We start from the raw sequence: 23061 nt of genomic DNA on the forward strand, positions 1-23061 counted from the left end.
ATTATTGATGTGCCAGCCAGCTCACACCTACAGAGCAAATAAATCAGTGAACAATGTTGTGTCCCTGTGTCTTATATTGCAACATCTACATATGCTTCCATGCTTTTCCTTGCTTTTCATTGCTTCATGGTTGTCAAACAAATGACTCGGGAAAAATTAGCCAAACTTGCAGATGTCACTTTTGTGGGACTCATAACAGAAATGAGGTGGCAGCGCTGGTCAGATGGGGAGTCCTGAACTACCCAGAGCCCAGTGTGAGCAAGACCAAAGAACTATTGGTGGATTTTAACAGAAACAATAGCAAACATCTTCTCCTATGTATCAAAGGCCAAATAGCAAAAGTTGTGGAGAACTACCATTTCAAACACTCTCAGATGGTAGACCAATATGGCCATCATTATCAAAGCCATCATTATCAAAGCCACACGGTTCTTGTTCCTTTGGTAGAAGAAATTCCCACAAAGCAAATGTACAACTTATACTGAGCAGTGATCTAGTGTATGCTGGCCTTCTCCATTAACTGCTGTAATTCCCTTATTAATATATGCTACTGATGGACCAATAAACCAACATCATGTGCACATTAAGTTTTTATGTTGAATCATCATGTAGCATTCATTAGATTTCAGTGTTAAATTAATTCTCTCAAAGAACTTTCTTTCTTTAGGGTATTTGAATAAACACATTTGTCAGCTGCCATCACCATTTCTCTTTCTAGTCTCTCGAAAAGTGACAGAACACCTTAAGATCATGGAACCTGAGGGCGCCCTGGTTGCTCACCAGATAAGAGCTGAGTCCTGATTGCAGCATCCTGGGTTTGAATCTGACCTAAGACCATTTGCTGCATGTCATCCCATCTCTCTCTCCCCTGCCTTTCCTGTCTCCCTCTACTGTCACTGTCAAATAAAGCAGAAATTCAAAAAAAAACAAAAAAACAAAACAAAACAAAAAAAAACTTAAAGACTGTGGAACCTTTTCTCCTGAGGCCAGCATTGTTCCATGATAAAAGTCAAATGGCCTTGCAACATAATCAATATGACATGCCAATGAGATGAGAACATTTTACTTTACTTCACTGTCAGAATGCTGCAATCTTTTTAGGTCTCTGAAGGGAGACAGTCATACTTTTTAATTTAATCTGATATTTTTTCATCAGTAGTCATGATGTGTGTGTGTGTGTGTGTGTGTGTGAGTGTGTGTGTGTGTGTGTGTGTGTGTGTGTGTGTGTGTGTGTGTGTGTGAGTGTGTGTGTGTGAGTGTGAGTGTGTGTGTGTGTGTGTGTGTGTGTGTGTGTGTGTGTGTGTGTGTGCGCATGTGGGTGGGTGGGAGGTGATTCCTGCATTGGCACATCATTTAAGCAAAAATGTCTAATGGGCTATCTCACACAACATTAATCAATGCTGGGCACATTTTCAAAACATACCCACTGTCTTTAATGAGAAATGCTAACAAGCTGCTTCATGATATTCTTCATGAATATGTGAGGCATGGTGAGGAAAAAACACCAAAAGAAATAAAATCGTCACTTATGTTCATTTCACAGCTCAATGCCAACTATCGCGATCTTCTTCTTTTTTTTTTTAATACAAAAAACACCATTCTTGCTAATGCCATCACTAATGCCATCACTTCCTGTGCACTAAGAGAAACAAATGTAGAAAATGATAGGTAGAGAGACAGACAGTTGCAAAACAGACATTTGTTTTGTATGGAAATATTATGGATTATTACTTTACAAGCACAGCACCTTTACAATGAGGGGTCTTAACATTTCCTGAGGCATCCTCTATGGGGTTAGTAACAGGCTGGAGCCAGTAGCTCATTAGAGTGCATACCACCTGGGTTCGAATTGGAGACAGAGGGCTATATCTTTCACACTGTGCTACCCCTTGCCACTACCCGCAACCCGTGAATTACGCATTTAGTAGCTTCCGCTATCCTAAACGGTATCTTGCGGCCACACTACAGGCTATACATTATGCCGACTCCGTTATTTGTGCCTGAAGGTGTGCCCGTTGGCGTGTTTATGCGCTTTCCCTACAATTGCTATCTTGACCACAGACGTTAGGGAAAGCGTATAGCGGGTCCTCAAAACCACCCGCTATCCCATTTTGGCTTTTAAAAGAGCGCGCCCAGGCGGTTTCAATGCGCGTCCACTTGGACACATGTGGATGTGCACATGCGGCTCCACTTCCCCAATTAACTAGCCTATAAAAAGCCACCTTGTTTTAGCATCAGTTGAACCCCTGAGAAAATGGCAGAGATAGTACTAAATCGCGACCTTCCTCTCCCCATCACGGGTTTCGGTTTGAGGATTTGGGATAGCGCAGCCTGCTCTTAAAGGCAATGGCACCTGGCACACTGATTGGTTTAACTGGCGTAATGCCCAAAGCATGCCTATGCATAATGTAACGGGTAGCGCAAGTGTTTTAGGGATAAAGGCAGGTGTGCAAGATAGCAACTTTTGCGGGGGAACGCCTCTTATGCAATGCTAAATCCCCAAGTAACGGGTTTAGGGACTCTGACGCAAGATAGGGCCCTAAATCCTTCTTTTCTTGTCACTCTCTACTATAACTATCAAATAAAGCAGAAATGCAAAGAAAAAAATCTTTGGGAAAAAAAGTTCCCTTGACCTGACAGTCTCCAAGAGATCCTGCAGCCTGGAGTTCCAATCCCCCCCTACTCTGCTCAGGATTGAAAAGCTAATTGCATTTTCTTCTTCTCTATAACTCGTGCCTTTGGTATCTCTCTCAGTATGCGTTCCATTGCCCTGTTTAAAATCATATTTCAAATGAATGTAAATTTCAAGCGCCACATTCTTCTTGCACATGATGAAAATTAGTCTATGTTTTGCAGATATACAAACAAGTAAGCATACATGCGGGCAAATGAGCATTTCTCTTGAACCCAAACAACTAGTTTCTGGCACAGAGATTTCCAGCTGGGCTGGGCTCAACATTTTAGTTCAAATACACTTTGAATACAGAAAGTACAAAACGCTTACATTCTCATTACATTAATTCTCAATCATCTCATCAAATACTGGACATAAAATGTATGTTGTATGTTTTTAAAAGATGATATTTACTGACCTAAAGACATTGAATTAAAAGTGAATTGATCTCAACCCTGATTTGCAGCACATCAGTTACCAGCAGGATTTCATATCAGCAATTCCGATTAAAGGCAACCTAAATTAATGATTCTAGTAAAAGCAGACCCTTGCACTTTCTAAATTCTGTTTGTGAGGAGAGCAATGAGCTGAACCAGAGTGATTATTATTCAGCCACCCTGCTGCAATAAAACAAGCCAGGCTCCAACACCGCAACAAGAGGAGCTGATGGGGGGTGGGTAGAGAAAAGGAAAGAGGAACATAGGTGGTGGCTGCATGCAGTCAAAGTGAAGAAAGTAACAGAGAAGGGGAGAAAAACTGAGAGAGAGGGAAGAAGGTGAGCAGATGACAGAGATAGGCAAGGGATTGCACAATGAGATGAAACGAGACAAACAATGAAGACAGAGGGAAATACAGAGAGTGAAAAAAAGAGGTTAAATAAGCCTACCTCAGTTCCACTAATGCCTCAAAGTTTTCAGGTAAACAAGATTTGACTGCTGAGCGGGGAGGCAGAGTGACATGCTCTTCCCTTTTAGCCTCCTGAGAGTCTCTACTGCGCCACTGGCACCAACAGGCAGGCTGAACGCCCCCACCACTACCGGAGCATCCTCTCTTAAGTTAGGCAGCAGGCAGCACTCTGCCTCCTCCTGCCTGACACTCTGATTAAAACCAAAATGTGTGAGTGTGGGAATATACTGTGTATGAGTGAATGAGAGTGAAACGCTGTATGCAATGTGAACGTGTGTCTCTGCTCAAATGCACAAACTGACTGTGAGAGGCAAGCAAGAGAAAACAGAGGGAGAAATAGAGAGAGTCACAAGTAGTGCCTCTCTACATCTCTCTGAGATGTAGAGAGGGAGATAAAGAGAGATTAATGTTTGAGGAGGAGAGAAAATTACTTCTGAAATTCAGAGAAGGGGAGAGGACAAGGCAGATGTGGAAACTTCCAAACACTATTTTAGTCTAAAACTTAAATAGCGGCTACTGCTCTATAGCGTATAATGTCACCCAAATAGTGACAAAACAAGACTAGCAATGGACCACTGCTGAGTGAGCATTGGGTGAATGTGTTGAGTAGGGATGCAAGATATCAATATCATAATATAAGACCTGACTGGGATTTTGGATATTATGATATGGCATAAGTGTCGCCTTTTCCTGTTTTACTGCATTTCAGTAGGGAAATGCAATTTCCTGAAATTATTAGACTGCTCCAGACACTCTATTATTTGTCTCTACCTGCTCGGTCATCATATCCACTTTACTACTGATAATTAATTTGTATCAAAAATATCCTGTGTATAAATGTTTTCTGAAAGCCCTGATAGTCATCCCTGGAATATTGTCACAATATCAATAGAGGTATTCAATCAGACAGCATGATATTTGATTTTGTTCATGTTGCCCAGCCCTAGTGTTAATACAACAGTATGATCCATGATGCCTGCAGTCAGAAAAATAGATACCCCATTCTACACACACACGCTCCTGCCTTGCCCATCATTAGCAGTGTGCAGCAGGATGGAATTAGGTTGCCGTCTGCTCATCACACATCAACCAGGGGGGCTTTCAGCACATTCAGGCTACATCCATCCACATATCCAGCACACACACTCAGCCTGACAAGTACATGCTAGCACCAATCCCAGCTTGAACATTCTGAGAAAAAAAAAAGAAAAAAACTAATTAGAGCTTCACTGACATAAACCCAAAGACAAAATACTGTTTCTCAGATTCTCACTTAATCAAGAAAGGCACACACACACACACACACACACACACACACACACACACACACACACACACACACACACACACACACAGAGTAAACAAATGCTTTTTCTCTGATGCACTCAAACCTTTCAAATAGTGCAATTCATAACAATAGAACAGCGCTCACAAACAGGACAAACCCATGTAGAATGCACTCTGTTTATATCTCCATCTCTTGCACACACCACTTGATCACAGCGAGATGCTTTCCTACACAGTGAGAGCTTCAAGTTTGAAGTGCCCAGCTATGCATTTGGCAGCTGTGCCTACCTCTTCCTCCCCTCACTGCCTTCAACCTGCAAATCCCTGGTATTAATGTGATTATTGTTAAACCAACACTATGCTAGAAGCCTCCGATATACTGCACAAAAACCAAATTCAAACAATGAACTGTCCAAGCAGTTTATGCCAGTTGACAAGACCCAAACGGGTTCCAAACTGATCAGACATATCACATATAAATGTCAGAATGACAGCAAGAGACAGAGAGAGGACAAAGACAATGATACATAGATGAGAGTAAAGGGGAAAGAATGAAGTGATGTGCATCACTGTTGAATGATGCCCTGGAATTGAATGCATTTCAAAAACACAGTTCTGTATGTCTAATGTAATTTGACAAGGAGAGAGGGCCTTGATGAGATCTGATCACAGGCCCACTAGGCCAGAGGCAGCTTCACAAACAGGAATGTTAGCCACTATGCTGTCTCCGTGGCGTTCATTACTGGAGCAGATTTCCAATCTCTGTGTGGCCAGGCTCTATCTGTAAATTAAAGTTATTTCCAACCAAAGTTGCAAGCTATCGTTGGCAAGACGTGGAGATTTTGTGCTCTAGCATTTTGGCAGGGAATAAATTACATCTTGTCACATGAGGAGGTGTGCTGTCACTTGAGAAATACAAAATCGACATTTTAGGAGCAAACTGAAGCACGCACACTGAAGTATGACATTCATCCACTGACTGAAGTCACCTTCCCAGCAGTACTGTTGTTGTGAATCATTTCACATATAAATATTATATATCACATGAAATTGTCTTTGAGTGTAGGTAGTGCTTCGACTTACTGCCTTTACATGATGTCTGAACACATCACCTGAAAACTGAACCTCAGACATCAGACTTTCATGGATAGCGATGTCTTGCACTTTGCAGGATATCATACTTTGCAAGTACTTCTAAGAGCCAAAGCCATTCACAGGGCACCACACAGTGAGTGGACGCTTTTTTCTTTCATGTTTGAAGGATGAAGGACTCTAGTCATGGTGATCTGATAGATGCCTTGATACTGAGGTCATTTTCCCCATCAGCACCAGGAAATAATACACGAGAGCATGAGCAGCTACATCAAAGTGATACTTCATCTACGACACTATGAAATGCCACTGGATGTGCCCACAGGCCGTGTGACAGTTTCTGTTGATGCTGCATCCATAAATCACTTTGTATACAGGTTCTTGCTGTGGTATGAGAAATGAACAACCACTGAACACTTCTTTAGGTCATTTGATATGGTTTACTAAAATCAGAAAGTGTATTTCAACAGTAGTCAAAAGTTAGACACCTAACTTCAAACAGCACGCGGGTGGGAAAACACTTGTTTTCCCTGGGTGGACATGGTAAGGAATACAGTGAAGTGTGTTGCATTCACCTAGTTTTAAAAAAAGTCAGCCTGTTTTTAAGACGATAATTACCTCATAATTTTAAGAAGAGATTTCAGATAATTCTCATAATTCAAAGATGTCATAATTATCTTATATTATATATTATCTCATGCTGTTGTAATTGTGATGATCTTAATAAATAGCACAGAGATGATGATGTGTGTTTGTAGAAGTGCATGTCATCAAAGGCCAACAAACACAACAAATTCATTTCATCCAGTTTTACTTCTGTCTTGGTTTGAGATATTGGGAGGGCTTTTCTCAAACTTATGAGATAATCATGGCAGAATTATTAAACAATTATGTCACAGCTGCATGCAATACACTTCCACATTAAACTCAACCTATCACCCAGACATCATGTGCCGTTCTTACCTAGGTTGCTGTAGGTGGCGCTGCAGGAGCTGGAGGCGGGAGAGTGGGAAGGATGGGAGGGGTTTCCCTCATCCTCTGGGTCGCCAAGGCTGGCACTGCCCTCGTTGGATGAAGCCGGTGTGGTGACAGGGCTGGCATGGCCCTCTTCCTCCTCCCCAAGCCCCAGCCCCAGATTCAGTTTGGCAGGCAGGGAAGCGGCACCAGGCAACTCCCGATCCCTGGCTTCACTGGCACTGACTGGTACCTGGCTGCAGATCACAGTACATGAGAGAGGGTGCGGGGGAGGGGCAGAGAGAGAGAGAGAGAGAGAGAGAGAGAGAGAGAGAGAGAGAGAGAGAGAGAGAGAGAGAGAAATGGCTTATTTAACTATTAAAATTAGTAATATTTTCTTCTTTCTTGAAAATTAGTAATACTTTCTTGATTAATGGCATACTTTGATTATTTCTATTTATTTTAATTTATTTCATTTATTTTTTTAATTTTTTTTTCATGCTTTTTGTTTATTTTTAAAAATCTTTTTTCTCCAACTTTATGGGAAGATTAAATCTAAAATGAAAAGACAATAACTGCAAAAAAGAAAAAGTGTGAGGTGATAAACATGACATGTGTTGTGATGACGGAGTTTAAATTTGTTTATGACAAAAGAGCTGCTTTTGATACACAGTTCCACCTGTCATTATTAATTTTGTGTGATAAAGATACTGTGCCTGACATATCACAAGATATGAATAAAACACATACTGCTTTATATTTTCAGATGTTCACTCACAAACACTAGTCTCATAAGTGCTTGCTCAGTTCATCAGTGGAATAGTGAAAGAGTGCGTCCTTCTCTGCAAGTGAGTTGAATTGAAGTCAGGACAGTGGAAGGTGGGAGCCTTTTGAAGTGTGATATGTTTCAAAGGCAAACAAACATGAAGACTGCTGCATGGAGGGTTAAAGAGGCAGCAGGGACCATGTCAAAAAAGCAAGAAAATATATTTTTTAAAGATTCTTCTGCGACAGCAGATGTTTTACAATGAATTTGTCTGGAGCTGCCACAGCAGACTGATGAGAAGGCGTAATAATGAGGCAGCAGATTTCAATGTGTTTCTTAGCTTTTACTTCTTTAATGAGATCCCTGACAACAGCTTGGGGGAGTATTATTTATTCTCCTCCAGGCTGCTACCTGGTAGAGATAATAAAAAGGTTAACTGTATTCGCATTGTATTATATACTGTATCAAGATCTTGTCTATTGACTGAAGGATATTCAAAGCGATGCAACCCTCATGCAAAGCTGTCAAAAGTCACTTTATGGATTTTATGTGAACATTATGGAGTGTGGTTATGTTATGCAGCACCCTGCCAGCCCTGGTCTTTATGACTCGCTGTGTTTTATGTCTCTACTGTAACACCGCTCCTCATAATGACTCATAATAGATGATAAAATAATGTCTATTATAACAGGCTGTCATATCATCATAATGTACCAACATGAGACGCTGTAGCCCACTGGAAATCTGTGTCATATCTTAAGGTTACTCAGAGTTATGTTATCACAGAGGGATTTGAAATGGCACAGACTGACACTAATTACAGCGTGAAGGCATTGGGGATGCTTTGAGAGATTTGTCATGTACTGTAGATCCCTGCCTCCAGAGATGCTAGTTGGACAGACAAAGTACCAAGTATCTATCCTCTAAAGGAAGTGACAGCACCACAATTACCCTACAAGGCCTGTGAGCATCATCATGTTAGGGTTTAAAACACTGTCTGTCACAATATGCTAAGAACTGACAAATGGAGATGAAATTATTTTTAGAATGCCTGACATGGTATTAAAGCCAGCTCAAATCCCGAGAAGGTTATATTGATAATTTACTGACAACATTACAACACAACTAGTTCTAGCATACCACTGTGCTGTTTCCCAACCATTTTCTAGGACAAATAATTCATAGCACTGTGAATTATTATTCAAATGTAGCAGGTGGAGTCTCATCAGACACAAGCCTCAACGGATGAAACTTCAGTCAAAAATAGACTCAGCTAAAAGCATCTTTCTTCCAGAAAGAAATATAATAATCACCTACAGCATTTTTAACTGCAGAATGAAACTGCATTTGATTTTCTACCCAACTGCAGTGGGTAGAAGGATACCGCTCTGTCTCGTGTTTTTGTGAAAATCACAATTACTTATTTTCCTTTTGGATTATATGATGGATCTACATTATTATGTGATTATGATGAATTTTGTGTATTTGAAAACTAAATCAACTCCAAGTACAGTAAGCACAGCCACTATCAGGCCCAGTTCTGATAAGGTGCAAACTATGTACTCATGGGCTCAAATTTAGTCTGGGCCTTGTAATGTGTGTTCCTGTACCTGTTTATCAAATAAAAGTAAGCACTACAACCACCACCACTATTCATACTACTACTAACAATAACAATGAATACATAACATAAATTAAAAACAAAAGTTTATTTAAGATATGCAATGTGACTTGGCCAGATAACTAAAGAAAATTGAATAAACATGTGAAATTTTGCCCACAGTGACCGAATATATGTTCTGACATTCCATAATCTTCTAAACAAGTTTAATTTTACAGAAACAAACATTAAAAAAAAGTTCAAAAAAGTTGCCAACATTATCAAGCCATGGTTGTATAGAAGAGGCACATGCAAATACATGTAACTGTACAAATGTGAATGTAACTACAGAATAAAAATAGCACATTCATGCTTCCCAGAATAACTGAATAACCAGCAACAGCTGGTATTTTATCAAAAGCCATCTGGGATCAGTCTGTCTTCTGATTATTGACCTCTGACCAGTAGACTGGTTATTGACCTCTGACCAGTACATGATCTGACAACTCTTCAATATGACCCTTTGCGAAACTTTGGTGCCTGAGGCCACCTGTGTTGTGGCCACCTAGGTACCTGCCATGGTAATACATTTAGGACTTGCTCTTAGCCACATACCATTTACTTGTGACAGTGTGGTGTTGAATTTTGTTTATGACCTTTGCTGCATGTTACTTTTTCATTTCTGTAATCCTTCCTGTCTTTCTGCTGAATAACTAGGCAGAAATACCATTTAAAATAGTCAAAAAGGCAAAAAGGAAACAATTAGTTCCACAGAACTTATCATGGGTGGGGCAAACAGGCTACGCATGATGTGAATCTAAACTACACAGGCATACAATGTGTCATTTCCTCTGAAGTAGGCACTAATGTTGATTCAACATGTGGGTGACAATGAGGGTAATGACTGATCCTTTCACAGTCAGAAATCCCTGTCATGAAAAACCTCAGCTCAAGGGACAGGAAGAAAGTTTGAAGGAGCTTGTTCAGTTTACCATTTTAGGCATTTGCACACCTTCTTACAAAATCAAGTGCAAAAGTAGAACACGTTGGAATTCTTCAATCATCAAGAAGGTGTCAAATTGGAAGTTCTCAGCAGCAATGAGTGACAAAACAGTGGTAAAAAAGACTGCTAAAACCTTCTTGTGTCCCTATCATATACATACATATAAAATATTAACTTTTTATTATTTTAATTGAATTGAATTGATAATTTTAGACAACTCTCATATGTCCTACGTGCGCCTCAGTTTTCACTCATGTCACATGACTGCCAGAGCCAAGTAAGCCTTCATTAGCCAGGAACACTGTTGCATAAATATTTGGAACTAAAATTTTGGTGATTTCGCTTTTCTTACATGAAGTGTACTTGGTCATATATATACTGAATGAGTTTCATTATCCTTGAACTCGGAAAATCTGTTTCCAAATACAGCAACTGCTTGTTTGAAAATAGCCATTATTAATCGCTATAGGCTGGTGTTTCACAGAAACAATGCCTTCATAGGAAATCAGTGATGTTCTTTATGAGAAATACACAATAGTTTGTCAAATGTTTTCATAAAAAGGGTGCACCCCATGTCAGAAAACAACCAATTGCTTATGTGGCTCTGCTCGAGGGCACTGTCTTGGACAAAGGCATCAAACCGGACATGTTTATGATAGGTGTTTGTAGACTGTGAGCTCTCTGTCTCTCCCGTTTTAAGACAATTGATCAATAGCTTTTAAGTTGCCATACTGGATTACTGTGGTACTTGCCACTTCGGTACTTACAGTTGATAATAAAGCTTGGAAACACAGAGAATGTAAACTATGAAAAGAGGAAGGTGTACAGCATGTAGAAACAGAACAGAAATACAGTTTGATATGGTGACATGCAGAACGCTTGGCTTGAAAAAATGAGTTTGTGGGCTGACTTAGTTCCTTCTTTCCTATCCTAATGTGTCTCTACATGTCGGCATCTCACTGAAAATACCTGGCTTAAACAAACTGCACACCTCATTGATTACACACAAGGATGCAACTTACAAAGTAGTAGTTTTAGGCTGAATGATTTGGCTTGTTATTTAAGAAAGTCAAATCATTTTCTCTCAAGTAATAGACATTTAAATAACTGAAGGAAAAAAATACCTGACATAAAGGAAAATCTCTAGCAATCTATAATCCTATGTGAACAAACTGTTCAAAAGTAAAGCAGTGTGGATACACACCTTGAAAAGCCCTGCAAACAGAAAATACTTTTATGACTGCAACAAGTTTCAGTGTCAGGACCTGACTTGTTCAGGCGGCTTGAAGCTGCCCTGGTGCATTTTACTGTTTCTCTGCTCTCGGCTGAGGGAATTCTGTTGCTGAAATGAACAAAGATCCACAAACACAAATCATATAATCTCAACAAACTCTCCTCCCTACTAAGTCAACATGACCTAAAACAGGCCTTGTTGGTCACCATTACTGTTAAACCAGGGTGGATGAAAGGAGAGGCTGTAAACTGAAGCTTACCCACTATACTGGCTCACACAGCTTCCCATATCTGAACAGCATGAACACAAGGCACAGGTGAATTCACATTCTTGGGAGAGCAATCAGTGCTGGCTCTTCTGTTGTGTAGAATGAAAGAGTCTTTCTTTTGCAAGCGTCTTTTCTTCGTCTTCCTCTCTGTCCCTCTCTGAGTGTTCTCACCTGTCAAAGGTGATATGTGCTTCCCGGTGAAAAGCACGCCCACTGTTAGCCAATAACACTGCTTCCAGTCAATGAAAAAAAGGTCAGTGTTAACCCCTGTTCTGCCAATCAAAACAAAGAATCTATGGATTTGTACGACTGAATGACCAATGAGACTGGCTCATTATATGTGGTCATTGATCTACTGAACTATTACCTCCAAGAGAAACAGTTCCTTTTTTGGAAGCCCATGTAATTTGAAAGCCCTTTCACTTCCTCCAAAATCCATTCACACCAGTTATTTGTTAGGCATTAATTTGCCAGTACTGGTACAAATCATTCGATTTAAAACCACGGCTTGTGAGAATCATAATCTACCCACTACAGTAAATGCAGTCTGTGAGACATTGTTTAAGCTGTAACTGCATTTGATTATTCAATTCATTAAGCTCAACCGAATAGCACAAGGGTTGAAAACAAATAATTTTCAAATTTTCCACTAATATCTAAAACTAAAAGGACTTGCCATAATAAATAGCAAAATAGGCTGCTTGAAAGCTCCACTGATTCCTTTAACGTCTGCTGTGAAAACACAAGAGCTATGCACGGGCATTTTTAACATTCCACAAGCACATTCCTTCTGTAGACTGATTTTGTCACATCCTCACAACACCAAAGTGAGCTTGAGAAATGAGACGGAAGGAGAGAAGCTGGCTGAGAAGTATGACTGACAAATTGCAACCACATGCCAAAAAATGAGACATACCCATAGCAGGGTAACACTGACAACCCTTAAACACTGCTTCAAAATTCTCATGTGTGAAGATATCCAAACATTGCTCTATATACAGCATTGCTCCTACAAAGACATCAGCTGAGTCAATTAGTTACTGATTGACAACTGAACCTAGACTGTAAGTGGCACGGTCATAAAAGAGTGATAAGGACACAACAGATGAAAGGAAAGGGAGGTGGAATAGGGCAAAGATGAGACACCTGGAGGTGTCTGGATGGATGTGACTCAATAAATCTGGTCATTTGGAGAATCAATCTAACGTCCTGGATGGACAGAAAGTGACAGACGCTAGATTCCACAACTTTTTTCAGTGACTGCAAGCAAATTAGAGCCATTGAGTGGTGCGTCAAAACAGTTTTCCAATTCCCGAATTACAACTTAGAAACCACTCGACCAAATGACCACCAAAATACATAATCTGCCACCCATTAACTGCAGGAGTGACCAGCTGATCTACTCTTTGTCCTCATGTGGTGATGCTTAAAATCTGCTTTGTGCAGTGAGCATGGGATGGCATTATACAGTCAGATCCAGAAGTATATGGACATTTATAACTTTGCCCTTGTATACCACCAACAGTGGATTTGAAATGAAGTAATCAAGATGTGATTGAAGTACAGACTTTCAGCTTTAATTTAAGGGGTTGAACAAAAATATGGCATCAACCGTTTAGGAATTACAGCCAGTTTTATACATCGTTTTATATATAGTTTTATATATACGATCACTGTCCAAATACTTATGGACCTAACTGTATGCTGCCCATTTTAAAAAAAGGAGAAAATAGCATGTCCACTAGTGCCTTCTATCTGCCCACAGCTTCATAATTTGCATGGGTGTGTATTATGGGCTCATGTGTGTTTTCAGCCAATAATGAGTACCCATCAAATCCAAGTGTTATAACTATAGTTTGGAGTGACTTGACAAATATCACTGAAACACAATCCATATCCATTTTTCTACATTGAAGAAATCGATTAGATTATGTATGAAGAAAGTAAGACAACCAAATAGCTGATGCTTTGCTTTGACTGATGAATTATGGTTTTTCTGTATCAAAGTTTTGGTTATCTTCTCCAATACATATACTGTATTTTAGCCTGCTGATGGCAGATTGGTATTGGTATTGTATTGGTATTGGCAGATACCCATTTGTTATAAAGTAAGAGAACAGACAGGAATTTCTCAAAGAGAAAAAAGGTAACTGAAGCTGAAGCTAGAGGAGAGAGAACCAGTGAAGCACGAGAAGAGACAGAATGGGGACGAACTCTTGACAGGATGGAAGAGTGAAATATTTAGAGTTCACAGAGCTCCAGGCTCAAAGGAGAGAATGTGAAGGAAGGCATAGTGGAAGAAGAAAAAAAAATCACATGAAAAGAATAAGAGGGGTAGGGGTAGAAAGGACAAACAAAATTATGGCAGAAAATACTTTGAAAACAACCTAAAAATCCAACGGTATGAGTGATATGGGGATGGCACAGAGAACAAGGAACAGATAGATGGTGCATGAGGAGGAAGAGGAAGAGGAAGTAGAAAAAAACAGGTGAGAAGATGAACAGGCAACATAGAGCTGATGACCCAAACTCAGTGTTTCTGGAATCTGTTCAGCATAAAACCACAGCAATAATATCTCCACTTTGCATGCTTATATGGAAGAACAGATGTTGAGCCACATGTGGAATTATGTTGGTATTTTCTGCAAACGATTAACTTGACAACCACTCATGTCAAACAGAATTATGGGAAATGTTTTGCTCTCCCAAGCAGGAAAGGTTCAAGTCCGACTACCTCAGCGAAGGACAGGGAACCAATGTTGGGTGAGGGAAAGGGAGGAGGGAAGAGGGTTTGGTTTAGAGGAAATAAAAGCCTTCACTAGCAATATGCAAACTATTAACTATTAACTAATAAGGAATAATGAAATGGTAGAGTTAACGGTGATATGTATTTTCTCTTCTCTTCTTTTCTTTTTGATAAAAGGAGGGCTGCTATAACTCATGCACGTGCACACACGCAATCCCTGTCTTTCTCTGTCTCTCTCTTCCTCTGTCTCTCGTTCTATCACTCACTCCACACAGACCCTCCGAACACTGCAGACCCCAAACTTTATACTGCAGTACTACAATATTGCAGTTATCTCGACAGCCCTATTGGTTGGATATGGTAGTTTACAGATTTGGTTACTGACTTATTTAGTTTAGTTCTATTTGTCTCATCATTCAAGAAATTCTTAATGTTATTTGTGATCATTTAATTAATGGTACGTTTGATAATTTGATAACTGATAATGCTATTTTTTAAATTATATGCAATGTAATAATATAATAATGTATATAGACCCGTTTACTGTTTGTAAACAATAATGACCAACGTGAGCTGCGTGCGTATTCTGGTAACGGAAGTATGGCAGAGAACAACAGCTTGTCAAGCTACGCTAGGGCTTTATCTGTCAAAGATTGAGAATGCTGCACCAACAAACTTAATTTATAAAATGGCAACCAGCTTCCAGATCCGTACACTATTTGTGAGTGGAAAGACGATGTTAGCAAATGGCCGAATATTCAGTGGCCAGATATATACACATATTTGGTGGAGAAGCCTAGCGTGTACACCAGAGAGAAGCTACAAGCATACAAATCATATATGAAATGTTATCTGCAGTCACGTACAGACCGTCACATACCAGTTTTGTGTCTTGAAGTCAGAAATCCTCCCCAGCCAAAGACAAGGACACAAGACCACCGTGTACAAGGCTTGGGTGATAATTAACAAAGCAGAAAACTACATCCTAACTGAATTGGACCTGTATGGCAGGGTAAGTATTATTTTGTGTTGTTGGTTTGTTTGATTGTTATGCAAACATGAATTCTGCAACTGTTTTACTTTAATTTCAGATTTCACTTATTACTTTCCTCACCATACTAAAAATCTTAGGTGCATTGCTCCTGTAGCTTAGTCATAATCAGGATTTGACGCTAACATAATCTTTACATAGTGGCAATTTGGTCATCATTTCAGAAGCCAGCATTTTTAATTGCACCTAAAGCCTGATTGCGCCTAGGTTTTATACATGCTAAAATGTTTATTAATTTAGAAGTTATAAACTTGTTAGTCATTTACAAAAATTGGCTGAGAGCAAGTGTTAATTGCAAGCCCGGTCATAACATTAAAAAATACTTATTGGATAAGGCAGTATGTTTTGGTGTCTTTTTTGTGGGTCTACACTTTACAGACTAGTGTTTATGCAAACCAGGCTTTCTAGTGAAATCACAGAGTAGACACATAACCTTACCTGATATAAAATGGGCACCGCAGATGCGAGCATTTTTGATCGGGTCCTCAGCCCAGTCTACACACTTGATGGGTTGAAGCCACAGCCGCCTTCAGTTGCTTTGAAATGGTCGCGATCCGGAAAGTATCCTATAGAACCTGAGTCTGCCTTTAGAATAACGATTTTGACAACTGTACACACAACAACCTGACATTTTGATGCTGTTGATGGTATTATTTAACACTGCTGACTTGTCCGGCCGGGGCAAAATAATAGTACTTCCGTTACCAAACTGCGCGCGGAGCTTTTCGATGGCATAGGCTGTAAACGGGTCTATATAGACAGCTGCAAAATATTACTAAAATACAGAAAATGCATCTATGCTTTGCGCTGCCTTGCTCAATGGAAAATTACTAATTCTAGGCTATTTACTGACATGAGTCAGTTTTACAATTTTACATTTAGAACAGCAAATATATCAGGCACCATCTGTGCTATTGTTCCCTGACACAATTGCTCACAATGCAAGAAACATCCCTCTAGAATTAAAACACAAAGGTCAACAGAAGTTCAAGCAAATAATGAAATTATCATACAAGAATAAACCAGATTGACTGACATATTTTGTGCGTGATGCGACCACTGCTGGATGACTTGTAACAAACTGAGGTCTTCTCCAGGTAGGAGAACCACAGAGCACAGGGACTGCTATTTGGGTAACGGATAGCATTAAGGAAGATCACACACTGTACACAGACACTGCCCATGTGATGCACTTAGCAAGAGGGCAACCTGATGTGAAAAATAATAATAACACATCTCTAGAATGTGTGATGAGGGATGTGTATGGTAGTGAGAGAAGCAACCCTGGCACTTTGGAGTGGCAGTTGGCCACTCCACAGTTTGAGCAGCCTCTATTGAGATGGGCCCCATGAGGACACTGAAGGGAATGTGTGTGGGTAATGGAATATGGGCACTGCATGCTAAATGGTTCATCAGATTAGCGAGAGGTGGTGCAGGCAGGGCACGTGTGAATTGATTTAATAGAATATTAGGAATTCCCCGAGAGACCTTCAACAGAAAGGCTTGTTTAATAGCCTTTCATGTGAAAACAATATTCGCCTTACAGCAGCTCACAGTATCACTGACCTCTTCAAAATCCACTTTAAAATTTTCATGGGTTGAAAGCTAATGGTCGTTTGATGGCACAAAGTCTGTAATGGGGTGATCTTTCTATATAACTTCAGCAGAAACAATATTGTCCTTTATCGAAAAAAGGACAAAAGCACACAGTTCTCACATCTTCTGAAGTCATGTTTACATACCTAGTAAATGATTACTTTATTGTTCCCTGATGGTAAATGGGTAAAGGCATTACCATCAGTAAATTATACAAAGATAACTCTACCATCATTACCTTAGATTTTGATTTATGATTATCTGGGAGTCTTCTGTAACAGGTTTTACTATTTTAAAAGAATGGTGAAGTATGCATGTTTCTGCCAAATAACAAAGCAAGGTATCCAAATTAACATCTGAAACCATGTTCTTGTTTATCATGTTATCTACAGTACAATATGTAAAATAATAGAATCCCTATTATTAAATCCTGTGCAGAACTATTAAACACAACAAAAATCAGAGTTGTAGAGGGCTAAATCAACTCTACAAGAATCAACTGGGGACACTGGGATATGCTAGCACTTAAGAGTAAATTAAACTGATCTCGGTAAATTACCTGATGCCCTTGCTAGTAAGATCACTTCCTGTGGTATGTGAGGATGTTGTTCGCCCTGGGCTCAGCAGTCTGGGTTCCTTGCTCTCCTCAGGTGTAAGCAGTGCAGTTTCTCTGCATTCCTCTACTCGTAGTTCTCCCTCCCCATCACCAGAAGTGCTGTTACTGTCTGGTTTGTAAGTGAAAATGATGGTTGGCTTCTGTTTGGGATCCTCAGGTTTAGCCTCAGTGAACCAATGATGATGTTGGATTGGAGGTGGTGGTAGCATATGAATGACTGTTCCATCAAGCCCAACCAACTTGCCCTTCTCCTTCTCCCTCTCTACCTTTTCCCTCTGCTCATCTTCATCCTTCCGCCGGCGGAAGAAGCTTTTGAATGAGATCCAGCGTTTGGGCTTGGTGCTTTCTGTTAACGTTTGTCTCCCCTCTCCTCCACTAAGACTAGATTCACCTTCACTGGGTCGTATGGGAGAGCTGGAGGCTGAGCTCTTGGTCCAGTTGCCAAAATGTCTCTGGAGGATGTTAGAGGCATGATAAGGGGAGGAGGTGGACCTGGGAGGAGGGAAGGGGGCATTAGGTTCTGACTTGGGGCTGGGGAGTGGGACGGCAGCAGAGGCACTCTGAGATTTTGACAATAGCTTTGAGGGTGTGTCTTTCTTGGGTTTGGAAAGACACCTGTCAGTTGTGGAGAAGAGAGACTTGGGTCTGGTGAGATTATCCTTGCTGGCATCAGGTGGGATGGTATAGAGCTCCTCAGAATTGAAAACTTTGGCCTGTGCTGAAGGAGACTCTGGAGGGGACTGAGGAGGTTGGATGGAGGCTACAATCTGGGAAAGCACAGCACTGGCCTCCTCACGATGGCTTGCCCCTGTCCCAAAGGATAAAGCAAAATCTGTATTCCCCTCTTTACTGCAAAGAGTGTCTCCACCTAACTGAGAGTTTGCAGTCGCATTGGTAGTGGGGCTGCTTTTAGGAAGATTTGCAGTTATGGCAAGAACAGCAGGAGAACTTGGTGTAGTAGGAGAGGTGGCACCAACTGCAGTGTTGATCACGGTGCTTGTCACAGTGCTAGTATCTGTAGTGGTTCTGGAATGGAAATTTGGTGCTTTTGAGGCTGCTTCGGGTGGAGGTTTTGCCTCTTCAAAGGAAACTCTCTCTGATGTTCCTTTACCAGAGATGGTTTTCTCTGTTGAAGAGGACTGTACACTCTCTGACGACCCAATCTCTTCATAAGTATGGCTGGCCACTCTGCTGCCTGCACCTTTTGGCTGTGGTAGCTCCCCACTGAGTCCCAGGAAGCTCTTGTATACAGCGAGATTGTCATAAGCACTTGGGTTTATGACAATAGGTACTTTGACAGCATTTTTGGAACTGCGGGCATAGGCCGGCTCATCCCTGATAATAATGGGAAAAGGAGGCATGCCTGCATTATTGAAGCTGTTGAACTTGATCTCTGATAAATTGGGAGATTTTACAGGTACAGTGCGGGAGGAAGACAGCCCAGCAATGGGAGAAGTGGGAGCTGACTTATGACTGCAATATCGAGGAGGGATGGCAGGCCCAGGTGGACTCCCAGCCCCTAGATCCACTTTGGGGATCTTCTGGCGAGGACTGGTGCTTGAGGTCCAGACCTCTTGGTAGCGTATGCTCCCTGGTTTCTTACGGGAGTTACCTGCCAAAACCACAGAGGTGGGTGATGTTGGTGAGACAGGGGAAGATGGGGAAATTGGGGAGGTTGGGGACAGAGGCTGGCCTAAGGGAGTGCTTGGGAATGAGGCAGAGCTAGAAGACATGGATGGGGTCTTGGGCTTTGGAGTAGAGTCTGGAATCTGTTCGTCTTTACTGGTCATGGATGCTGACACATCCACTACGGTGTAAGGCTTACAGATCAGAGATTTCTCCAGGTTGACCACACGATAAGGCTTAGCTTGCTCCTCTGTGGGACTAAAACTGATAGTGACTGGTTGACCAGGAAGGGCTTGTGGCATTGGCATGCCTTCTCTGCCATCCTGATCATCTAATCTAATGGCCAAGACAGCCTTATGTGTTTCAGTCATTCTGGGCGAATTCAGTGCTCGGTGGGCAGGCTCCTTCTTTGGAGAAGTGCAAGGAAGGGGTACCTTAGGAGATGTAGGAGAGTGCAGGCCATTTCTTAGAGCACAGGGGGCACTGCTCCCACTGCTGGAAGTTGTCCGTGAGTCCTCTGGCAATGATGAGGAGGATTCTGGAGAAGTAGTGGACTCTGAAGTTGAATTTGAGAGGAACCCACTGCCTTGAATGTCGCTAGGTCCATAAGGGAGGAGAGCCCCATTGGACTCCATGGAAGGGTATCCATTCAAGATGTCATCATAGCTATCATCATAGTCCACAGCACAAATCCGCTGCAGTGAGCGGTTGCGTAGTGGCACAGTATTCCACTTTTTCCCTGCAGCAAATGGCACTGGAGACAATGTGGCAGCACGGAAATTAGCAAATCGTGGTTGGCCACGCATGCGGATCTCCATGGCCAGTAACTCTTCATCACTTTCATCCCAGCTTTCATGTTCAACATCATCCCCTTCAGTCTCTTCCTCCTCCTCTTCCTCATCTTCTTCACCCTCACTGGAAAACTCTGGGTAGCAGAAGCGACCACCCTCAGTGCTAATAATCTCTGTGCTATTGCTTAGGGACACATGTTTTTGGGCAGACCCTCCTCCACCACTACTGCTGCCTATGGCCAAGCAGCTTGAGGCAGGAAGGCCCCTCTCTAAAGATCGCCGGTATGAGCTACTGATCCGTCCAAAAAACAAGTCCTTGGAACCAGACAGAGGGGTGGGGCTAGAGCCAGGGCCGAGCCCAGCTATCTCCTTCAGAACATCAGTCAGTCCACTATTGTTGTTATTTCCACTAGGGGCCCGAGGGCTCAGTTGTCCATAACCCTCTATCTCCTCACTGGCATCCTCCCCTTCGTTGTTGTTACTGGATTCACCAGGTCTTTTACGGTTTAGCCCATTGCGATTCCAGACTGTGAAGGCTGATGTTTTGCCCTGTTCCCCAGCATCTGGTGGTCGCTGTAGGTTGCCCTCTGAATCTAGGCCTACTGAGGAGCAAGGCAACATCATAGTAGGCTTGACAGCAATGGTTGGCTTCTTGGCCACTGGTGGACGAAAATGTCCAGAGCGGGTAGACACACTGGCAGCTCTCTGGGAGGTGTTGGTAAGGCTAGGATTGGCCCTGGCCCCAGCGGGCGCCTGATTTGCCTGTTGAGGTGGTGGAGGCCTCTTCTCAGAAGAAGCCTTCCCTCCACCACTCTGACCGAGGCAGTGCAGGCTCCTGGGTTTGAAGCAGTTCTTGCACTCGCCAGGTTTCCACACGTGTTCGGTGAAGGTGCTGCAGGCGGACATGGCTGCTGGTCCAATGAGGCAGCCTGCTGAGTCAGTGAACAGGAAACCCCGCCATGGAGCCAAAAGCTACAGGTACAAACTCTAGTAGAGCACAGCTGGACACTATTTAGGCCTCAGGCCTAACAGACAGACACTGGACCTGAAAGAGAAAGCAACAGGAGACAAAAGAAGAGATGACAATTAGATTTCAGCAATCTACAAAGTCCATTTAATTTGTTTCCCACAACTGTTTCACTTCAACAACTGCATAGGGTATAAATTACCAAGTCACATGCATGCAAGAGAAAACACCAAAAATACTGAATGGAAAGAAGTAAATTATATCCGACTTAAACAGACCAACAACCACACACTCACTACACACAGTACACACAGGTGCGCAAAGAGGAAAACACTGAGAGACAGAAACAGAGCAATAGAAAGCGGGAGGATGAAAAAGAGACAATGTGTGAGATAGTGAGGAAACACTGCTATAGTGTCTCCATTGGGTGGCGATCTTTCTCTATTGTGTAACCAGACTCCACTATATGGCAGTGATGTCTCTTGTCTCCTCCTAACCCAAAATGGACCTGTAAGACTATGGGAGCAAAAGGCAGAAGTGAGGATTTAGAGAGCTTATTTTTGAATTGTTGTCCTGTTTTGTTGTAAGCTACTTCAGCCAGGCTTAGCTGGAATAAAGGAACTGATAATAATACTAAATCATAACCTTTATGTCTTAAATCCTATGAACCAGAGCTGCTTCATGGAAAAATGACAAAAAAGCTCTTCAGCTGAAGTCATGTTTACTACAGCTGGACTATCTATAAGAAGTTTCACAGCCCATGTATTTATACAGGGGATAAGCTGAAATTGCCTCGTTATTTAGACCGACCAAAGATACAATAACATGTATGAATAACAATTCCTGTAGGATAACACTGTAGGATAACAAAAATTGACATTTTAACCCCAGGCACATGCATGTTTTCTCATTTTGCTTTAGAAGTAAATTAAAATACCGACAAAAAAAGACTTTAATGTCAACAAGACTGTATGATAACAAAGATGGGCATTTTAACTCCAGGCACAAGCATGGTCTTTTTAGGCTGTCTGCACCAGCGTGTGTCAGACACATTCTGTTTTCCAAGACTGCCAGGTCACACTTTATGGCATCAGGAAACCACATCCTTATAATAAAAGGATTATTTTGTCCTTTTATGCCATTTCAGCATCAGCTCCTCACTGTTATGGACTTTTGTCCATAACAGTGTCCCCTGTCTATCAAACAGACCAGCAGCCCTCATGGGTTATAATTTGTGGGTCTGACAGTTATTAGCTGGTAAGTATGTGTGTGAATGTACCGCTGGCTGCTCTCCTCATGGTATATTCAGTGAAGAGCATGGGGGATTGAGGGTCATTGTGGAATCCTTGCTAAATTTGTCAAAGCTCCACTTCAGTATAATATAAATAATATTCTAGTGGAAGGGGAAAGAGAATACAATCCATTTGCTTTTCACTTAGTTTTATCTGACCAGTACACTTACACAAAACCAGTGACAACATGCCCTTGAAAAGCAGTGACATGACACAAAACCATACAGTTAAATGTGCTGTTGAGATGCCTAAAATGAAACCCTACATGGGCCTTACATGATTGCATGTTTAATAAAACCGGAATATGTGGATTAACCTGCGGCAGCTTTTATCATTTCTACAACTGAATTCTCTCATTCCCCACAATATGATATAAACAAAGGGCACTACTTGAGGTAATTTATTGACCCACATACTGACTTTGATACTTTCAAGATTAAACTGGATGAACTTTTATGTTTATGACCTGAGACACAGCAGGCCAGTGAGCATCAGGGCACTTCCACAATAGCTTCTTCCCAGCCGCCATTAGACAAGTAGCATTGGACATTGGGAGGGGAGAAACTATGTCATGCCACAACTCATTTCACAC

At 41.5% G+C, this 23061-nt stretch overlaps 1 protein-coding gene across 1 annotated transcript in view; it reads right to left on the bottom strand.

Moving 5' to 3' along the window:
* The window catches only part of peak1 (pseudopodium-enriched atypical kinase 1), a 147718-nt gene that overhangs the window by 19897 nt on the left and 104760 nt on the right, over positions 1-23061 (bottom strand). The window contains exons 4-5 of the mRNA XM_030053859.1: positions 17737-21255; positions 6923-7170 (exon numbers count right to left, since the gene is read on the bottom strand). Of these exons, the coding sequence (XP_029909719.1) occupies positions 6923-7170; positions 17737-21116 (3628 nt within the window). The 5' untranslated portion in view covers positions 21117-21255. The remainder of the gene's footprint in view (positions 1-6922; positions 7171-17736; positions 21256-23061) is intronic.

Source organism: Myripristis murdjan, chromosome 6, assembly GCF_902150065.1.
Source record: "Myripristis murdjan chromosome 6, fMyrMur1.1, whole genome shotgun sequence".
In the NCBI taxonomy this organism is placed as follows: Eukaryota; Metazoa; Chordata; class Actinopteri; order Holocentriformes; family Holocentridae; genus Myripristis; species Myripristis murdjan.